At 47.8% G+C, this 19,156-nt stretch overlaps 1 protein-coding gene and 1 long non-coding RNA gene across 2 annotated transcripts; one reads left to right on the forward strand and one right to left on the reverse strand.

Annotated features, from left to right (window-relative positions):
* Positions 1–1,099: 1,099 nt before the first annotated feature.
* LOC149344638 (uncharacterized) lies at positions 1,100–2,064 on the reverse strand. Its single transcript, XR_016282775.1, has 2 exons — positions 1,857–2,064; positions 1,100–1,243 (listed from the first exon to the last, which is right to left on the reverse strand). It is a non-coding gene; the product is annotated as an uncharacterized LOC149344638 (long non-coding RNA).
* Positions 2,065–3,434: 1,370 nt separating this feature from the next.
* Positions 3,435–13,713, forward strand: Wwox (WW domain-containing oxidoreductase). The gene is made up of 3 exons (XM_089546316.1): positions 3,435–4,072; positions 4,352–4,696; positions 12,735–13,713. Exons 1-3 carry the CDS (start codon positions 3,773–3,775, stop codon positions 13,299–13,301), a joined length of 1,212 nt encoding a protein of 403 aa, XP_089402442.1. The 5' UTR covers positions 3,435–3,772; the 3' UTR covers positions 13,302–13,713.
* Positions 13,714–19,156: the final 5,443 nt, after the last annotated feature.

Consider the following 19,156-nt stretch of genomic DNA (forward strand, 5'->3'; position numbering starts at 1 on the left):
ACGGGCCGGACCATCTTAGAGTGGGTCGGCCGAAAAGTAGATAGGGGCATATGCGACAAGGTCGCCCTACCGCCACAATGTCGCGAGAATATCATCGTTCCCCCCCTCCCCCGCAACATGCACCCAGAACATCACCGGGAAGGACGGGAGAAGAGGGCGGAGGCGCTGGTTAAAAGGGCCGGAAATTTCAGGGCAAATGAGGTTGCCTACGTGGACGCAGCGAGTGGCAGGTCGGGGGCGGCGGTCGCCTCAGTAGTCGACGGCCGAGGTGCACCAGTCGCTGCCGCCTCCATTAGGAGTAGAAACATAGATACGGCCGAGGAGGTCGCAATAGCGCTTGCTTGCGCCGGAACCAAGGCTAGTTTGATTCTTAGTGACAGCAAAACAGCAATCTGCAATATGGGAAAGGGCAGGGTCTCGCCAGAAACGGCTCGAATTCTGTCCGCAGCCAAAATTGATCGCAAGATCACCTTAATTTGGGTCCCAGCACACACATCCGTCCCCGGTAACGAGGCGGCCCACATGTTAGCCCGAGATCTCTACTTCCGGGTAACTGTAGAGCCGCCCGACCCCCAGGGGATGGACGAACGTTTGCAAACGTACGCGGAAATCGCCGTGCACTACAGGTTAGGCAGGCGTCTAATGCCACCACCAGATCCAAACTTAACCAATACAGAGGCCATCGCCTGGCGACGATTACAGGCCGGAAATTTCGTTAACCCTGTCTGGTTATTTCAAACCACATTAGACGATAAAAAAGGTGACAAATGTAAGACCTGCGGAGCGAGAGGGACCCTCGATCATATAATTTGGCAATGCCCTGGATCCCCGGGTGCTGAGGACAATACCCAATTGCAACCACCGATATCCTTCGGACGGCCGACAGAGGTCTGTTTCGGATGTTCTGTACGTCCGCTGAACATCCGCAAACAGCCGGTAGACGTCCGTCGGCCGTCCGAAAGGTGGCCAAAGGTATACGGTTCGCCCGACGACGGACATCCAGTTGAGTACGTCCATTGGCGGATCTTTCTCGAATATTCGCATATATGGTGCATGCGTGCTTTATTCACTCCGCGCGATGAAATAAAACCAAAAACAATTTGATGCATAGCACGCATATTTTATTGTGGTTGATAATACATCAGCAGAGCAATGGGTTATATTCGGAAAATTTCTTAAATGTGACTCTTGAAATGTGGCAAGCTTGGGACACACATCCGTAATCTTCCCACCCACAGGATTTCTGAAATAAAAAAGAACGCGGCAAACATCAGTCATGTGAAACAAATGGCACAATGCAGCAGCCCAAGTTAAAAACATTGGAACCAATTAATAGAAGTGCTGCAGGTATAACAGACAATGCACTTTAACAAACACCTCAATAAGTATAAGACAATAACAGCTCTCACTTTTCCACACCACATTTGACAATGTATCTGTTCTTTATGTATTCTCATGGGCCTTAGGGCACTAACCTGCGCAGCAGTGTACGCGACTGCGCACAGAAAGCCGCAAAGCTTCCGTTGCGAGCCACTGCGAACTACACGTGCTTCCTATGGTCTGCCTTTCGCGCGTTGTCACTCTTTATACAGGCACAGTGAAACTAGCGATGCCTTAAAAATTAACAAGATGCGAAAATACTCCGTCCCGCAACTTTGAAGAGGAGTAGGAATTAGCCGCGCGAGTTGAAGGCTCCCGCAGCTGTGTGATGCAGGCTCCCGAAAGTGTGAGAACAGCACACACTTGTGGAAGCCATCTCCTCGCGCTTACTGCTCTTACTGTCCTGTGAACGAATGTTATATGAGCATGCTGCATTGTCCTAGAAGCAAGTTCCAAGAAGTGTACTGGATACATACCTTCGTAGGCAATCACATGTGCACTAAGCCTTCTTTAAACCAAGGTCGACGCAGTACGGGATTCCGGTGTTCCAGAAGACCTTCAGGCGCTCCTCGTATCTTTCGAATTGCTTAAGTTACATACTACTTTCGTCCACAGACCGAACAAAGCCACACATTATAATAACAGAGCTAAGCTCTGCGCGACAACACTACGCGACAAATCAACAACAGCGCTACGGAGCCGTACTGATGGATTGGATTCGACTGACCACGAACTGACGTCTATGATGATGGTGATAGCAGAATGCACGGGATTTTGATTCTTACGAATGGTTTCAATGGCAAGTTTAGCTGTCTCACAACTCCACTAATTTGGAGAAGTTTGACAAATATAAAACTAGTCATTGAGTTCTTGCAAAATTCTGCAACACCTCCTTCTCCTCTTAGATAAATTTAGCTCGTTGGCGGCTCTTGCACTGCAGGTAGGAGTGGAATCGCACCAATTTACAAACATCTTCGCGTCAAACTCTCCAACTGATGCAAATAAAACAGTATACATACACGAAAGACGCGAATTTTCTGTGAAATAAAAAACGTCCATACTCATGGCCTGGGAAAATACTCGGCCGTACATCCTTCGGACGTACACCTCGTCTCTCATGCGGATATACAAAAGTGGACACTGTCCGTACGTCCGGCGGATGTACGAATACGGATATCCGAAATCGGATTGTGTTCGTACGTCCGATGGACGTCCGATCTCGGCAAAGGACGTTCGGATCTAGCTCGTACTTCCGACGGATATCTGTGGTTGCTTGGGTATTAAGAGTAGAGAAGCCTGGGAGGCCCTTCTGCGAAGCGAGGTCCCCGCCGACCAGAAACGAGCTGTCCGCCTGGCGGCTGAAGCCGCGAAGAGACAATGTATCTTCGCCAGTCTTTAGTCGCGGAGGTCCCGTCCCCCGTCCCCTAGGCCTGCGTGCCAGGGACGGGGAGTAGGGGGCCTCCTACATCGGTGGAAATAAAAGTTATCAATCAATCAATCAATTAGTTTTTTTCCTCCATGTATATATATATGACAGAAGCCAACAGCCACAGAAACCAAGGGGCACAGGGGATTTTTTTAAAATTAATTTATTTATTTTGTGGTGTTGATCAATTTAGAGTATTACATATTATGTTATCGCTTAAAGCTAATTGATTAGGAAAGCAGAAGAAAAAATAATATATATATATATATATATATATATACATTTCTCCTCGTCGGTCGCCCTGAAAGGTGACCACCTTCAAGTTGTTCGCGGGACAATGCACACGCAAAAGAAGACACCATAGCAGATTCGCGGCACTTGTGTTGATCTGAGCATGTTGTTATTGCGTCACACGGCCAGCATGAGCAAGCAGTTGTGACTTGCCTGCTTCTTTCCAAAGAGCAGTGGCGTCACAAATAAAGCACATATATGCGCGCAGCTGCTCCGCTCCTTGTGCAGCAGACGATGCGCTCAACCGGAAGCAAAGCTCGAATGCAGCGCCGCTAGTTCGCGTAACGACCACTGAGCTACGTTTCTGACAGAGCTGCGAAACAGCCGGACTAAGTGCAAGGTGTGCACCACCAGAGTGTGCGCGAAGAAAGGAGCAAAATAAGAGCAGTGTTATTAAAATTACTAAAGAAGCTGCCAATTCTTTTCTCTTCAGTTTCTGTTTCTTACCTATCCCCCTCATCACCTTTCGCTACTTTTGCGTTGCAGATTCCGAAGGACGGCCGGTAGGACAAGCCAACATTTGATCACCATCGGTATCACCTTGAGAACTAGCCTTTTCGAGGTGAAGCGGTTTGCGTTTATCTGCCGCACGAACTCAATTGCCGAATCCACGGAATGAGCGTGAGCCGAGCTACGGACGGGGTGCTCAGGTTGCTTGTTTCCTAGTAGGCCAGGATGCTGCCCGAGACGGACAGCGAGGACGAGCTGCCAGCGGGGTGGGAGGAGCGCACCACGGCCGATGGTGCCGTCTACTACGCGGACCACCTCGGCCAGCGCACCCAGTGGACGCACCCGCGCACGGGCCGCCGCAAGCGCGTCTCGCCGCAGCTGCCCTTCGGCTGGGAGCACGGCGGTGACGGCGCCTTCGTAGAGCGGGCCTCGGGGCGCCGCAGCCACACCGACCCGCGGCTAGCCTTCCCCGTCGAGGAGGGCGCGCCCCGACAGCGCTTCGACGCCAGCTCGACAGCCGCGCAGGTCGGTCTGTCCGGCACTCCTCATTGCCATCCTTACTATACGCTGGAAAACCCTTTTAAAAATATGAAGCCTTAGTGTCAAAGGTGGCCATCAGGTTTAGCCGGAACATTTGTGAGTGTACTTCGATCGAGCACAATGGAGTGGTCGATTGATTGACATAAAGCACCATGTGACAACACTGGAGGGGCGACTTCTACGCGTGGCACTCAGCTACATTTTGTCGACCCTAAGAGCGAGGTCGGCGAGGTGCTTAATGTGCCGCCTGTCTGTTGCTACCAGGTTCTGCATGGATGCAACCTGGGCGGCCAGACAGCTGTGGTCACGGGGGCCAGTTCCGGCATTGGCCTGGAGACAGCGCTTGCCCTGGCCGCGCATGGCTGCGAGGTGGTCATCGCCTGTCGCTCAGCCGAGAGCGCGGCCAAGGCCATAGCTCGAGCCCAGCTGGAGCGGCCGAATGTCAGGCTGACCTTCCTGCCCCTGGACTTGGCGTCCCTGCGGTCGGTGCGCGAGTTTGCTGCCGCCTTCGCGCAGCGACACCAGCATCTGGACATCCTGATCCTTAATGCCGGAGTGTTTGCCATTCCGCACTCGCTCACTGAGGATGGCTTTGAGCGCACTTTCCAGGTTTGTCTTACGAGTGGCCGGTGGCCACTGTGCAGTTCATTTGGGCTTTTTCTGCACTGCGTCCAGTGCCTTGTCTGCAAAAGTTATCCACATGCCACAGACAACTGACCTCACCATTGTTTGACTTGTATTTGCATGCTTCACTCCTAAATTTATAAGTTCCATGCTTGGCGATCTTCCAAAGTACTTGAATTCGAAATGGGCGTACTTCTTTTCTTTATAATGTCTGTGGCAGGTTGCGCTGTGACAGGTGTGATGTGAATGGTACACGTGTCACATGCACACATACTCCTGTAAATGCTTAATGCCTGAAGGTTGGTAATGCCATTTTTTTTCAGAGTTGTTGTTGCGCATTTAGATTTAATGTCATTATATATGCATCATGATAATGATGCATATATAATGACATATATAATGGCATATATAATGGCCTGCAAGCCAGTCATCAATTTTACCTGATTGTACAAAATCTTGACAATGTTGACAAGTCCAGAAAGTCACCAGGAACTGTCATTGTTACGAGCGTTGATGGCTGGGCTGTAGTCGGGGGCTACGCTTGAAGGCCATCATGCCCGCGAAGGGCGACACGACGCGCCGAGCCGAGAACTGAATAACGAACTGCCATTTATTTCTACGTGCCGCTCGCTCAGCAGTCAGGCGTGGTGAGCAAAACACCAAATTATCAGTGCTGCTTGGGAGCGCTGCATACAAGCCAACATTGTGACAGTCATGTAAGCACAAAGCCGAGGATGTCAGTCAGAAGTGCCAGTAAAAATGGCACCACTTGCAATGAAAATATAGTGGAGGTACCTCATCTCAGTGAAAGTTATGAAATACTACCTGATGGAAGATTGTTCTAATGATGTTGCATGCATTTCTGCATGCGTTATGAGTAGAGGCCGGATTTTTAGGCACTAAAAAGCACGTTTTAGGCGCCATAAATAGGCGGCTAAAATTGCATTTTAGGCACCTAACGGAGAAAAATAGGCACTATAAACTTTATCGAAAGTGCACACAGTTCCGAACTTCAGCGCGCAATATCTGCCATAAAATAAATCAAAAACACAGCAAGAATGATTTGGGACCTTAAGCAAAGTACGAACATTAGAAGCCGTTTTTTTTTAAGGCTGTCGCGCAACTTTTTGCACAATACACATGCTTCAGCAGAGCAAAAGGGACGGTTACCAGCCCTTTTAAAACACTTTGGTATACCTCGAAACAAACAATTCGCTTGTCGTGTACAAAAGTAGAAACAATGAACACCTTAACAGGAGGCCATGCATTTAGAAATTGATAGAAACATCGTCCATTCAAAGCATCTGACAAATGAGTTCAGTCTTCGCTCACACAGGAACTGAACTTATTTATTGCCGGCATACACGATGCTTCAACATTAATAAATACATGGTCTGTTCTGAAAGTAGTAGGACTCATTTTTTTAAACAAAATTTATTCAAGAGAATAGTACTAACGATTACAATTTTTCAAGGTAGCACCCTTCCGCACCTACACGCTGCTGCCAATGAGTTTTACAGTTTTCGTACGCCTTCAGGAACGCCTGGACCGGAATGCTGTTTAGCTCCCTCGTCGCGGCCTGTTGAACCACCTCTACCGATCCGTGATGTTTCCCCTCGAGTGTCGATTTTATTCTCGGGAATAGAAAAAGTCTGGCGGGGCCATGTCGAGGCTGTAAGGGGGCTGAGGCAGCGTTGCCGCCATGTGCTGGGTTAAAAATCAGGGTCATCCTTCACATGATGAAGAAGATCCTACCGGTTGGCCTTTTGCTCCTCTAACAACGCTCCCGGCACCAACTTCGCGCACGCTTTCCTCATGGGTAAGTTTTCTGTCACGATCTCAAAAACTTGGGTTTGAGGAATGCTCAAGTCATCAGCAATCATTCTGATACTCATTCTACGGTCACTGTTAAGTAAATCTTTCACTCGCAACACATTTTCGTTGGTCTTGCTGGTTGAAGGGCGTCTGGAGCGGTCGTCTTCCTCCACTCTTTCCTTACCTTCTCGGAACAGCTTTTGCCACTCAAAAAACATCTGATCTACCCATGGAAGCATCACCGTAGGCCTCCCTAATCATGTTGTGAGTCTCTTTGCCCGTTTTACCAAGATTTACTCAAAATTTGATCGCGTATCGCTGATCCAGTAAACGCTCGATGATTCTGCGTGACGAGACGTTTCGACAGGGGTTCACAGTACAAGCGACCTGCTCTCTTCAACGGCCGAGAGCCGACTGCCGATTTTCCCCAGCATTCCCAATATCCCCCTTCAACGATCCTGCACGCGCAGACCACCTTTCGTCCGCCCGTTCGCCCAGGAAAAAACCAGTCCTACTACTTTCAGAACAGACCCTGTATGTTGTCATTTGTGGTGCCATCGGGTCAACTACCACTTTAACAGCCAAAGTCATCAACATGCTGCCGTGATAAAATGGCAGAAAATAGGAAAAAGGTTGCTTCGATATTTTCAGCTGACGTGGTTGGTATTGTGTACGCAGCCGGCGTAGGTGGAGTGTTCACCACAGCCAACTGACGAGGTCATCTAATGTTGCCACATGTGTGTTCTACTCAAAACCGAAATGGATTCGAAAGCAAACAGAATCTGAAACCAAAACCACAGCGTATTTCAGGCCCCTTTTCTGTAAAATAGGGCATTTTTAGGCACCGACGTCGGAAATAGGCATATATAGGCACTGACACCCAAAATAGGCATTTATAGGCACTATAAAAAGAGTATTAAACATATTGTCAACACCTAATTCGTGCTCATATGTAAAAATGGTGCGCCTGCGAAGCGTTGAAAAAAATAGGCATTTGCCTAAAATCCGGTCTCTAGTTATGAGAGTACACGTCTCTGGACTAACGAGTTGTGGCAAACTCGGCAGGCTGCGAATGGCAGTAAGGCTAATGTCATTAAATTTGTTCATGTGGAATTGTGTGAATGGTATTAAAACTTAATGCTTTAAGCACTAACCACTATTAAATGTGCCTAGGTGGCACGGGTATTATTTTGCTTATAAGTCCCGGGGGCCAACAACTGAATATTAGGATTTTAGCTTATTATGCCTTAGCTTATTGACAACATTGGAGGATCTGTAGTTGAACAGGAAACATGGTTGGGCATTTAGGCTTGCGTAAAAGTCAAGAAGTGTTATGCAAAAAAGTTGATCTAAGACAAGACTGGTACATCCTCATCCTCCCTTGTCATGTGTTCTCTTCTAGCGATCGTCTTGTTTGTGCAACCCATGTCATTGAAATCGAATGCACAGTGTCATGAGGGCCCATTCTCACACTGGTTGATGTAGAAATACTGAAAAATATTTCTTAGTTAATGCGCTTACTTTTATGCATCCTAATGTAGAAAATGATGGGTCAGTGTGATAGTCATTGAACTTTGGTTTGCCAAGATAGGGAAACATAACTGTGACTTGAGCTGAGACAGTAATCTTGTACTGAACAGCACTTTAGTTTCTTCAATTACCACTGCACCAATTCCATATTGATATATACATGCCTGTGTGCCCTTTTACATATGAAGGCGAACAAAAGTACTGACGCTCACTGTCATGATGGTGGCTGATGTTCCACACTTGTCGACATGAAGGCAGTGTCGCTTTTCAACATACACCTTGCCATCAGAAGGCACTCTGAGGAGGGTATGAATGCTAATATCATGATCAGTCTGACTGCGCCCACTGCAGGGCGTATAACAAACACTAACATTATGAATTATTGGCTATATTCAATTTGTCCTATTTTTCAGAAACACACGCAGTTTCTACTTTATACCAGATGTTTCAATTAAGATGTGTGATTTTTAAAAGAGACCTTTTTAGTTAGAAGAGGCAGTGCCATCAGTGTAATGCATCAGGATACAGCTAAGGTGTGCCATCTAGTTGGCTGGGTAACAATAGTGAATAGTTAACTTTCTAACTGCTACTGTTAGTCTTCTTATTTACTGAGCGGCGCATTGCCGATTGTAAGTGAGAGCCATATCACATTTTAGAATTTCGAAAACGTAGTTACGCTGAGTAACATCGCACTGAAACACATGTACTTTCGAAAATCTTGAAGGCAAAGCAACCCCTCCAGTCCTCATAACTCATAAGAATAGCCAGAATTTGTGGGTGCACAGCGCCGAGGGTAACTTTGTTTTCGAAATTCTAAAAACTGATATGGATATTGCTTACGGTGGGCTACAAGCCTCTCAGTGAAAAAAAGTGAGAATGTCTCCAACACTCGTATGCAGTGCGAAAGCGCAGCGTAAGATGGCTGGTGCTCCCACCGATATAATTTGTACGATCCAGGTTGCCCTTCCCGAGCCACTGCCCTGGGATGGCAGATGCTGCCATCGGTGGAATTTGTACAATCAAGGTTGTTCTCAGACAGACAAACAAACAATAAACGATTTTGCTCGGGTCACTAAATTAGTGAGTTTGCACTAATAAAGAGACTAACAATAATAGTTAGAAAGTTAACTATTCAATATTGCTTGACCAGCCTACTAGTTAGTGCGTCTTAGCTGTATTGTGATGCGCTACATCGCTGAAATGCTATGCCAAAAAAGCGCTCTTCTAACTACAAAAGCCTGTTGTGTGAAATCACAAAACACTTTAGGTTCATGAAACACCTGGTATATTGCGCGCAGCTTGCTACGAAATGGATACATACAACTGCCAGTGCTAAGCAGCGCCCATTGGATGGCAGGCGGCAGGCTTTGCCGCACTCTGCAGGTGTCTGGTGGTGGTGTGGCAGGAGTTTGCATCGAGGTGCACTCTTTAATCTCTCGCTACATTGTCACCGAGAGCTGGTAGAGCATATGAGGAAAAGCATAAAAGTACTAGCATAGCAGGCACGGTTAAGCCAACTGATGCTTGAGCACGGGAAGACAAGGAAGACAGGTGTTTACAGAAAGGATACAGCTATTAACCATCATGTGCTACATCGAATTTTCAAATGCTTGGCGAATAGTTCATAACTGAATTTCTCCTAATAGTTGTTTTACAGTTTCAACAGTGGAAAGGTGGCTGTGACATCACTAGTGTGTTGAATTTGACTTGTTCATATGCTGTTGTCACTCCGACTCTTGGGGCAGGCTGGCGTGAAGACTGGAATGAATCACAGCATTGAAACAGTGATTACACTTCAGTTTTTATATTCCTCTTCAACATCATATTAGAACTCATCTGTGATGTCATAGTCGCTGTTTGCCTGTTGGAACTGAAATGGAAACATGGAAGAAGAAATTATTTATAAATTATTTTATTCACTGGGTTTAGGTGATTTCCACATTACGATGCATGTATACTGATATCGTATTCACCGTTGTGACTAAACACGGAACTAAATTAGTTTTTTTATTTTATTCACAATACTGTTAAATACCCAATCAAAGGTATTGTATATGCCGTCGTGGCTAAGTGGTTACGACTCTCAGCTGCTGACATGAAAGACGCGGGTTCGATCCCAGCCATGGTGGCCGAATTTCGAGGTGAAATTCTAGAGGCCCATGCACTGTGCGATATCAGTGCACGTTTAAGAACCCTAGGTGGTCGAAATTTCTGGAGCCCTTCACTAAGGCGTCCCTCATAGATTGAGTCGCTTTGGGACGTTAAACAAACCAAACCAAAGGTATTAATACAGTTGGTGTCCACGCTCTTTAAACAAGAGCTGGGTTATGTGGGTCAGTACTAAGCCAGAGTTATTTTTATTAATGGAAGGTAGCAGGTGTGCCCAAAAAGTATTATTGTGAGCGGGTTAATTACATGAACAGAAGAAAAAAATGTGGTAGACAAGAATGCGGTAAGAAAAACCTCGGCGATACATTTGCAGTTCATGCGCTGAATATCATGGGCATTAAAAACATCCTAGAGCAGTACTATTTTTCTGCCTTTGAATACGTCCCCGGATGCCGCAGTTCCCTGGTTTCTGTGACCGAAAATGAAATTTTCGTGCCCAGCAGATGTCTGACGAATATTCAAGTTGGTCGAAGCTGGAGCATACGACATGGAAGAGCTGGAATGCAGCGACAGTCACCTGCTGCAGTGGCTTCTCTGCAGTGCCTAGGTGCAAAGAGGCCAAGCGCAAAAAAAAAATGCACTAAAGATTACGATATTTTGTAATGCGAAATGTGAGCACAGCTGTTTAGGTGCTCTGATTTAGTGCGCGCTTCTTTCAAGCTAGAAGTACGGCATGGGCTGACAGACGACGCTAAACGGCCTTCATATGTAGGGCGCGCCGCTTCTGCTCGTCACTTCGCACCGAAGCAGGTGCCGCATGCACACACATAGCGTCCACATTACAAATGCTATCAGCCGCACGCTGAGACTCTCGTCGCCATTGGTCACGCGAGAAGTGGGATTTAGAGAGGTTTTGAGTTTCCTTTCTCCGACCCGGAGCCGCTGCGCGCAAGCAAGGGAGTGACACTCTCATAGAGCCAATGGGGATGTTTTTTTTAGAAGGCGATGGTGGCGGCACCTGGGAGAGGCGGTAAACGCATCAAAAATCCAATATGGCGGCACGCGTTTCGATGGCTAGTTGCGTTATGGTGTCATAGTTGCGGCCAGTTGCTCGCGCGTTCCTGGAGCTGGCGGCCGCTAGATCAATCCAAGCTTTGTAAATACTGGTGATTAACTGCTCCCGCGCTGCATTCACGCTTGATTTCCTAAGTACTTACGGAATCTGTTCACTCGCTTTTGTATTTCGATGCGTCAGTTGATGTAGCATGGTGTATGGTGGCGAGCGCCGCGACTGCTTAGCAGCTGCGCTCGCTCGAGAACGAAAAGCGTAAATGGTTTTGTACAAAGAACAATTTATTATAAGGACACCAGCAGTGACAACCGATGTTCAAAAAGCGATTTTAGGCATCAGTGGCATTGCAGTATCAGTAACAGGCATCCTAAAAATCAAAATTAAAAAACGCCATTATGTAAGCCTTGAAGTCATTAACGCACAGAGAATATATAGAGGATAAAAAAAAGGTATCAAGGTAGGTACAGTATACATAATCAAATGCTACATGACTGAATATAGGTTTGTACATGACTTTGTAAGAGATTCAGGTAAATAGCAGGGAAGTAAAACATCTGAAATGTATTGAAATGCATTAGTCTGTGGCTATGAATAAACATCCGCAGAGAAAGGCAGCAAAAATTTTCAACCTTTTACTCGTGCAGAAGAAGTCACAGTGCATTGGGCTAGGGACAACATGATATGCTGCATTGCTAGTGCTTAGTGTAAAGACTCCAAGAAAAGCTCACTCTGTGACTCGACATGACACCAATGACGCTGCTGCAGTGCGAATGTCGCCGACGTCGCCGTTTTCGCTTACGCGGCTGTCCGGGTGTCGTCTGCTTGTCGTCTGCTGCCGCGTTTACCGCCGATACCAGGATCGCTGCAATCGTTTCAACCGTGGTGCCACCCTCGGCGCGGACGCGCAACTTGCAGCATGCCACAGCCCTGGCACAAGCGAAGTGAAGACGGTGTCACACAACACACGCAAGGTTACGCGCGCTCCATGTGTAAACAGGGTCGTTTGTGCAAGCTTCTGAGTCCTTCTGCAGCTCACGCGGGTGTGATTCCTTTCGCGCTGTGCCGGATTTTGGCGCTACAGCGCGTATGACTCTGACGCCATCTGTGAGCGAGCTGCGACTCTCTGTGCACCTGCATGGAATGCACGAGTTTGTGTTTTTATGTTCGGTGCCCAGTTATGCCGACGTCAGTGGCGACGGTGAGGGCTTTGCTAAACTCACAAACGAGTGCTTGAGAGCTGTGCTCTAAAATATTCGCAAGAAATACACACGTCTTTGCATTTTGAACAGCGCGAGAAAGGACTAAAGGACACAGATGAGTGGGCCATTACTGCGGGGCGCGACATGAAAAGGAGGAACACAGCGGCTTCTTAGTAGTGCCTACGGACAATGGGGCAAAGCTTCTAAGAACTACAGCACTGCACTAATATAAGAGCGGGCTGAGTCTGGGGAACACAGTTCTCACACTTTCTTTCTGAATCTGCCTTGTGATCTGCAGGTGAACCACTTGGGCCACTTCTACCTCACCATGCTCTTGGAGCCCCTGTTGGTTGCATCAGCACCTGCACGCATCGTCGTGCTTTCATCAGAGAGCCACCGTTTCAGCTTCCTGTCTGCTGCCAATTTCTCCGAGGACCGCCTCTCCAATCTGACAGGGCACGGCCACTACCCCATGCTGGTCTACAACGACACCAAGCTCTGCAACTTGCTGTTTGCGGCCGAACTCGACCGGCAGTGGGGTCAGCGTGGTGTGCGTGCATATGCTGTGCATCCCGGCAACATGGTGTTCAGTGGCCTGACTCGCGATAGCTGGCTGTACTGGATATTGTTCTTGCTTGCACGGCCGTTCACCAAGTCGCTGCCTCAGGCTGCCGCCACCACCGTGCTCTGTGCCACGGCGCCCGATCTGGCCGATGCCGGAGGTGGCTACTTCAATAACTGCTGCCAGTGCAAGCCGTCGGCAGCAGCCCAGGATGAAGTGCTGGCGGGGCTTCTCTGGAAGACGAGCCAGACCATGATCAGCCGAGCGCTGCTGCGGCTGGGCAGTGAGCATGTCGTGCGGTGACATTTGGAGAGACTCTGTGCAGTGCCCAAAGGCGCAGAATGGTAACGGTGGTGAACAGTGTAAAAGACAGAGTAGGGAAACACAACAGGGCAAGTGCAGAATGGACGAAATGCTGTGGTGCTCCCAACTGTGCTGGGCACTCCACCAGGAGGGCGTCACTTGGCACGACTGAAGTGCCATTCTGTTAGTGTTACCACTGCCCTTTCTGTCTTTGAGCCAGTTGGACACTGTTGCTACATTTACGCGAGTAGAGTCAGTGTTTTAATCTTGCAGCTGTGACTTGTGTTGGTCTAAACCAGTGCATTCGCTCCTCGAGTTCGTGCTATTCACCAAGTGAGCACAGGGATTGTGGTGTTCTTAAGTTAAACTTGCTTTGTAAAGTCTAATAAATAAAAAAATTGCAAAAATGTCATTGGTTGTGAGACCCAGTGTCCACACCAGATGATGGAATCAGCAGGGCTCTTAAGTTGCTCGGGAGAACCCTCTAAGCAGAAAATGCGAACAAAAGTGGCGTGCATCGCATGTGACATAAGTGTGAAGGCCTCAAAAGAACGTGGGGGAAAGAAAGTGCGCTTCCCCTTTAGCTCAGGCAGTCAAAGACGCCTCAGCAGCATAAAGTGCAAGATCTGGCCAACTTTTATCGCTGATGCGTCAGAGGTGAATTTTGTAAAAAAGACAAGTGTGAAAAGATGCAAATCTTTGACATTGATTCCTGCTTCTTCGTCTTCAGGAGGAAATGAAATTTTTGAGCACATTTATGTCTGGCTGTGAAATTGAAGTCAAAGGTGAGCATATTGTTGTATGGTTTTGGGGAGGTTTCACGTCCCAAAGTGACTCGGGCTATGAGGGACGCTGTAGTGAAGGTCTCTGGAAATTTCGACCACCTGGGGTTCTTTGACGTGCACTGACATAGCATAGTACACGGGCCTCCAGAATTTTTCATCAATCGAAATTCGGCCGCCGCAGCTGGGATTGAATCTGCATCTTTCGGGTCAGCAGCCGAGTGCCATGACCAGTGAGCCACCGTGGCGGTAGTGGTAAGCATATTGGAAATGCCAATTAAAAGTGCACCCTCTCAGTAAACAGGTTAGGAATTTTGGAGGATGGCGCTGTGGGCCTTGATATGTTTCCAATCGTCATTATTTATTTATTTCATTTATTTATTTAATTTATTAAACCATGGCCATTCATAAACCGCTTTCATTTATTAAACCATTTATTAAACTACGGTGAAAGAATAGACTATTATTCCACCAAGTATTCAACGGTCAAGGTGAAGTGGTGTGAAAGAGGGGAATATTGTAACTATTCTCTTAGGCCGCTAACGATAGCTGCAAACACCAGTTTCAAACGTATTCTTTGTTATTGCGACAACGTTCTTTGCGACAGCGGTGAATTTTCAGCCCCTTGTGCGAACAGCCGAGTGTGGAAGTTCATAATGGTCGCCTCCACCAGCACGGCACGTGCCTTGAAACGTGGCAGATCTTGAAGTTCTGTCCTCTTGCCGCTCCTGTTTAATGCAGCCATGTCCCTTCTCGCCCACAACCTATCCACACTCTCTGACATCGGATATACCGTCTATGCGGATGACATTGTCCTCTGATCAAACCGAGGGTACTTCGCCGCTAAAGAGCAAGCCCTACAAACAGCCATCACTATGGTCGAGCATTTCGTTGAGGGCAGCAGTATGCAATATGCACTGGCCAAATCGGAAATCATCCGTATTAACGGTCCCCGCTATCTTTCCGGCCCACTCATGCTCCAAATTCAGGACCACCCAACAGAGGAAAAATTGCTCATCCGAGGGCTTGGTCTTTTGGCCCAACATGATGGCAAGCCCACCCACACCACTGCCACTTTACGCTCGCTCGTGCTTAATATCGCCCTCATGGCACGACGTGTCACTGGTCATCGCAAGGGCATGAGCGAGGACGACACTATATCCACCTCGTCGCGGCGCAGGCCATCAGACGAATTCAGTATGCCCTCCCCTACAACAATGTGGATCGCACCGCCAAGAGTATAATTGAACTCGCCTTTTTTGCGTGGGAACTCTATCTACACGTTCCCAGCATTCTTAGAAGCCTCGATGTGCGGCCGATTTCCCTAATTAAATGTGATTAACATCCGGATCCAGCCTTTTTTTTTTTTTAATTCCCCGCATACGGTGGGAGGAGCCGACCAACGCACGGAGTGCCTTTCAGGCAGTCGCGTGGCGACTTTGCTTTTGCTTCTGTTGTGTTTCTTTTAGGTTTCAGTGAATAAATAGGTCTAGTCAGAGACTACATAGCTGCAAATTAGGCCCACGGAAATAAAAATACGCGTGGACTCTGCTTTCGCCGATCACTATGCATGCATCACTCCGCCGATGGCAAAGCGGCAAGCCGCCACGGGACTGGGTGAAAGGTTGGTCGACTCCTCCCACCGTTTGCGGGGTATTAAAAAAAAAAAAAGAAAGGCGGGAGCCGGACGTAAATCCGATTTAAGTTAGGGAAATCGACCGCACAGGGCAATAATTTGAAGTTTCGAAGAACGCTCGGGACGTGTAGATCGAGTTTCAGTGGTAAAAGTACTAGTTCAGATTCCTCTTCAGTGCACCTTTAAGACAGCTGTGACCCTCCTCATGCGTACATCTACCACTAGACTCCTTGCTCTCGGGGTTCACAACACGTCTTCAGAAATCCAAGGTGATGTTTTGAGCTCCCAACGCACTCGTCTGCTCACCACCTCTGCGAGTATGGCCATCCTCTCAGGAATAGGCGACCCGCAAGCCACGAAGACCCTGTTCGGGATTCTCCCTACCGCTATCCGCCTCCACCTTCACACGGACCCTGTCCCTCGACACACGAACCACGAGTCCCTGGCACCCCGCCGTCAGGCCCGCCTTCGCAGCCTCCGCAGGTGATACGGACAAGACACCACGGCCATGTGTATTGATGTGGCTTCGTATGCACAGCTCCGTATAGATATGTCTGCGCTGCTGCCAGTCACGCTAGCACCCCCTATCTTGGAGCGTCCTTACGGCTCCGGACCCAGTGGCCGCAGAAGCCATCGCTGTAGCCATCACCATAAAAATGAGCGACACCCAACACCACTGCTCTCACATTTTTTTAGACCCCAACCATCTGTAAAGCCTACATGAGTGATCGTGTCCCGCGCACGGCTCTCCGCGTTTTGGACGGCCATCTCCATTAGGATCGCATCATCATAGGGGTCCCAGGACATGCAGGTCTCAATGGCAGTATTAGGGCCGACGCCTTAAAGGGACACTGAGGAGAAATTGAAGTTGGCTTGTATCGACAGAATACCAGCTCCTGATTACAAAAACGCCACTCATACTGACAACAAAGCTCTTGTAACGTAGAAAAGAGCAAGAACCAAAGTACAGGTATCGCCGCCACAGGCCAAACTCGCAAGTACAAGCGTGATGAGATCATAGAACAAAACAGTGTTGCTAGAACGAATGGTTCTAGCAACACCAGGAACCGAGAAACCATGCATCACTGAGGCGCAGCCAATGCATGCGCAAATCTCCTTGACGTCGCCAGATGGCGCCACGTGCCCGGCTGCTACGCGCGCTCCTGAAGCATCGGGACAAATCAGCGCCTGTTTTCCGGCGGTAGGCGGGCTCCCGGTATTCCGCTAGCGGTAACAAGGTACACGGTCTGCTAAAGGTGTCTATTTGCGAGAACTTCGTTGACGACTTCGAGAACGAGATCCATCGTAACGCTGGCAAAACGCCAGTGCAAACGTAATCGAAGCGACTGTAGCGACGGCCGCAATAGCCGAGAGATGCCTTCAACGTGCGGCCGGCGATAGCTTTCTTTTCGGCTGCTGCTAGGCCGCACTGCTGGCAGCCAGAAATCACGGAGTCTGCGTTACGTCATGTGCACGTCATGTTTCACGTCTCTTAGTCCTCTGTCGTCATAGACGAATCCCAAGTTTGAATCAGAGCGGCGGGAAAAACTTTTTCAACTTCGAATCCAAATTTCTTAGAAATAAATGCATCTTTCGCTGCCGGCCAAGTGGCAACAAAGCCATGACATGCCGAACTATCGGATTTTACTGTGAAGCGGATGGGTGTCCGGGCAGACGAAGACACAGGTGCAAAAGTATAACTGTTTATTTGAGAACGGCCATGGGCGTCCGGCGAGCCCGGTGGCACTCAACCGACTGCCTAACTGCGCTGGCAAGCCAGCGGCCTCCCTCGGGATATGCGCGATATGCGCGTACCACTCTCGACTGAACTAAATGTGAGGCGCTGGCGCGCGGCATGCCGTCGACGCGTAGCGAGAGAAAGCAAGTCCAAGGTGCGCGCGGGGCTGGCGCGCACTCGTGCACTCGAAGGGGCGTCGGAGAAGTTATAATATGGTAGTCCTCACATCTCACCCCTCTTTAAAAAATTTCCCATCTTCTTACTTTGCTTCTCATAGTCTTCCAGCCACCTCGGCGGACGAATATGACGCCGGGGGCGACTAGAAACACGGGCGAGCTGCTCTGCCTGAGCAATGTTCTCAGTGTTCTGAGAAACACAGTCAGATGTTTCGGGAGGGAGTTCATATTCAAATTCATATTCAAATTTATTTTAGCATCAACAATGATGTTACAGAACTCGTGATGCAACGGGGTGCTAGCAAAAAGCCTGTAACGGCTTGACAAAGGCTAGCACCCCGTTCACAAAGCAATACAGCAGGGGACAAAAAGTGATAGCGATATAAAGAAAAGCAATATATATATGGCGACGGCTTTACGTAATCATAAAAACATGTTAAGTGATAGGGCTAACATTGCGGGTTCATAATTGTAAGTGTTAATGTCTTGGAGGTGTTATCAGAAGAGTTAAGAGCATGTGGTAGTGTGTACATCAGCATTTGGCGGCCATAGTTAGTACGGGTGTGAGGAATCTTCCATGTCTGACTGCTTCGTGTGCTATATGCTTTTGCAAACGGAGACAGGGTCGCAAGGTTTTCAAGGAAAGGGTCATTATTTAGATGAAAGGCATGATGACGTTTTAACAGAAGTGCATTGAACAGGTTTGGTAATGGTTGTAATCTAAGGTCATCAAAAAGAGGTTTTGTGTGGGCGTCATTGGGTTCATTTGAAATAATTCTTACAGCTTTTTTCTGCAGTCGATAGATTTTGGACAAGTTTGTGTACGTTGTGGTGCCCCATATCAAGTAGCAATACGATAATGTGGATGTGAAAAGGGAGTTATACAAAAGTAATTTAATGTGCTTAGGAAGAAAGTTACGAAAACGTGCAAGAATACCAACTATTCGGGATAGTTTGGAGTGAACGAGGTCAGTATGTGCGTTCCACTGCATATTCTCATGAAAAAGGACACCTAAGGTTTTTATTACTGGTACCACCTCTATGACTGAAAGACCAAGTTGCAGGACAATATTTGAATTAACTGGTTTATTTTTAGGGCGAAAAAGAACTGATTTTGTCTTCGAGACGTTTATAGTTAAGGAATTATTTAGACACCAAGTGTTCAATACATCAAGTACTGCATTCGCTTTCTTTACAAGCAGGGGTAAACTGTGATGGGAGAAAAATAAGCTTGTGTCATCGGCATAAATAACAAATGATGTATTTAAATCTATGTTAACAAGGTCATTAATATATAGGTTGAAAAGTAGTGGCCCGAGAATACTTCCCTGCAGAACGCCATGTAGCAATGGTTTGAAGCTGGAGCAAGAGTTACTTATGTGCACCCTCTGTTGGCGGTATTGTAGGTAGGATTTAATAAGAGAAAGGAAACAGCCTCTGAAACCATAATATTCCAATTTTGTTAATAGTGTAACGTGATTTATTTTGTCAAATGCCTTTGAATAGTCTATGAAAATTCCAAG

This window comes from Amblyomma mixtum, chromosome 5 (genome assembly GCF_055824585.1).
Source record: "Amblyomma mixtum isolate Tamu chromosome 5, ASM5582458v1, whole genome shotgun sequence".
NCBI classification, from domain to species: Eukaryota; Metazoa; Arthropoda; class Arachnida; order Ixodida; family Ixodidae; genus Amblyomma; species Amblyomma mixtum.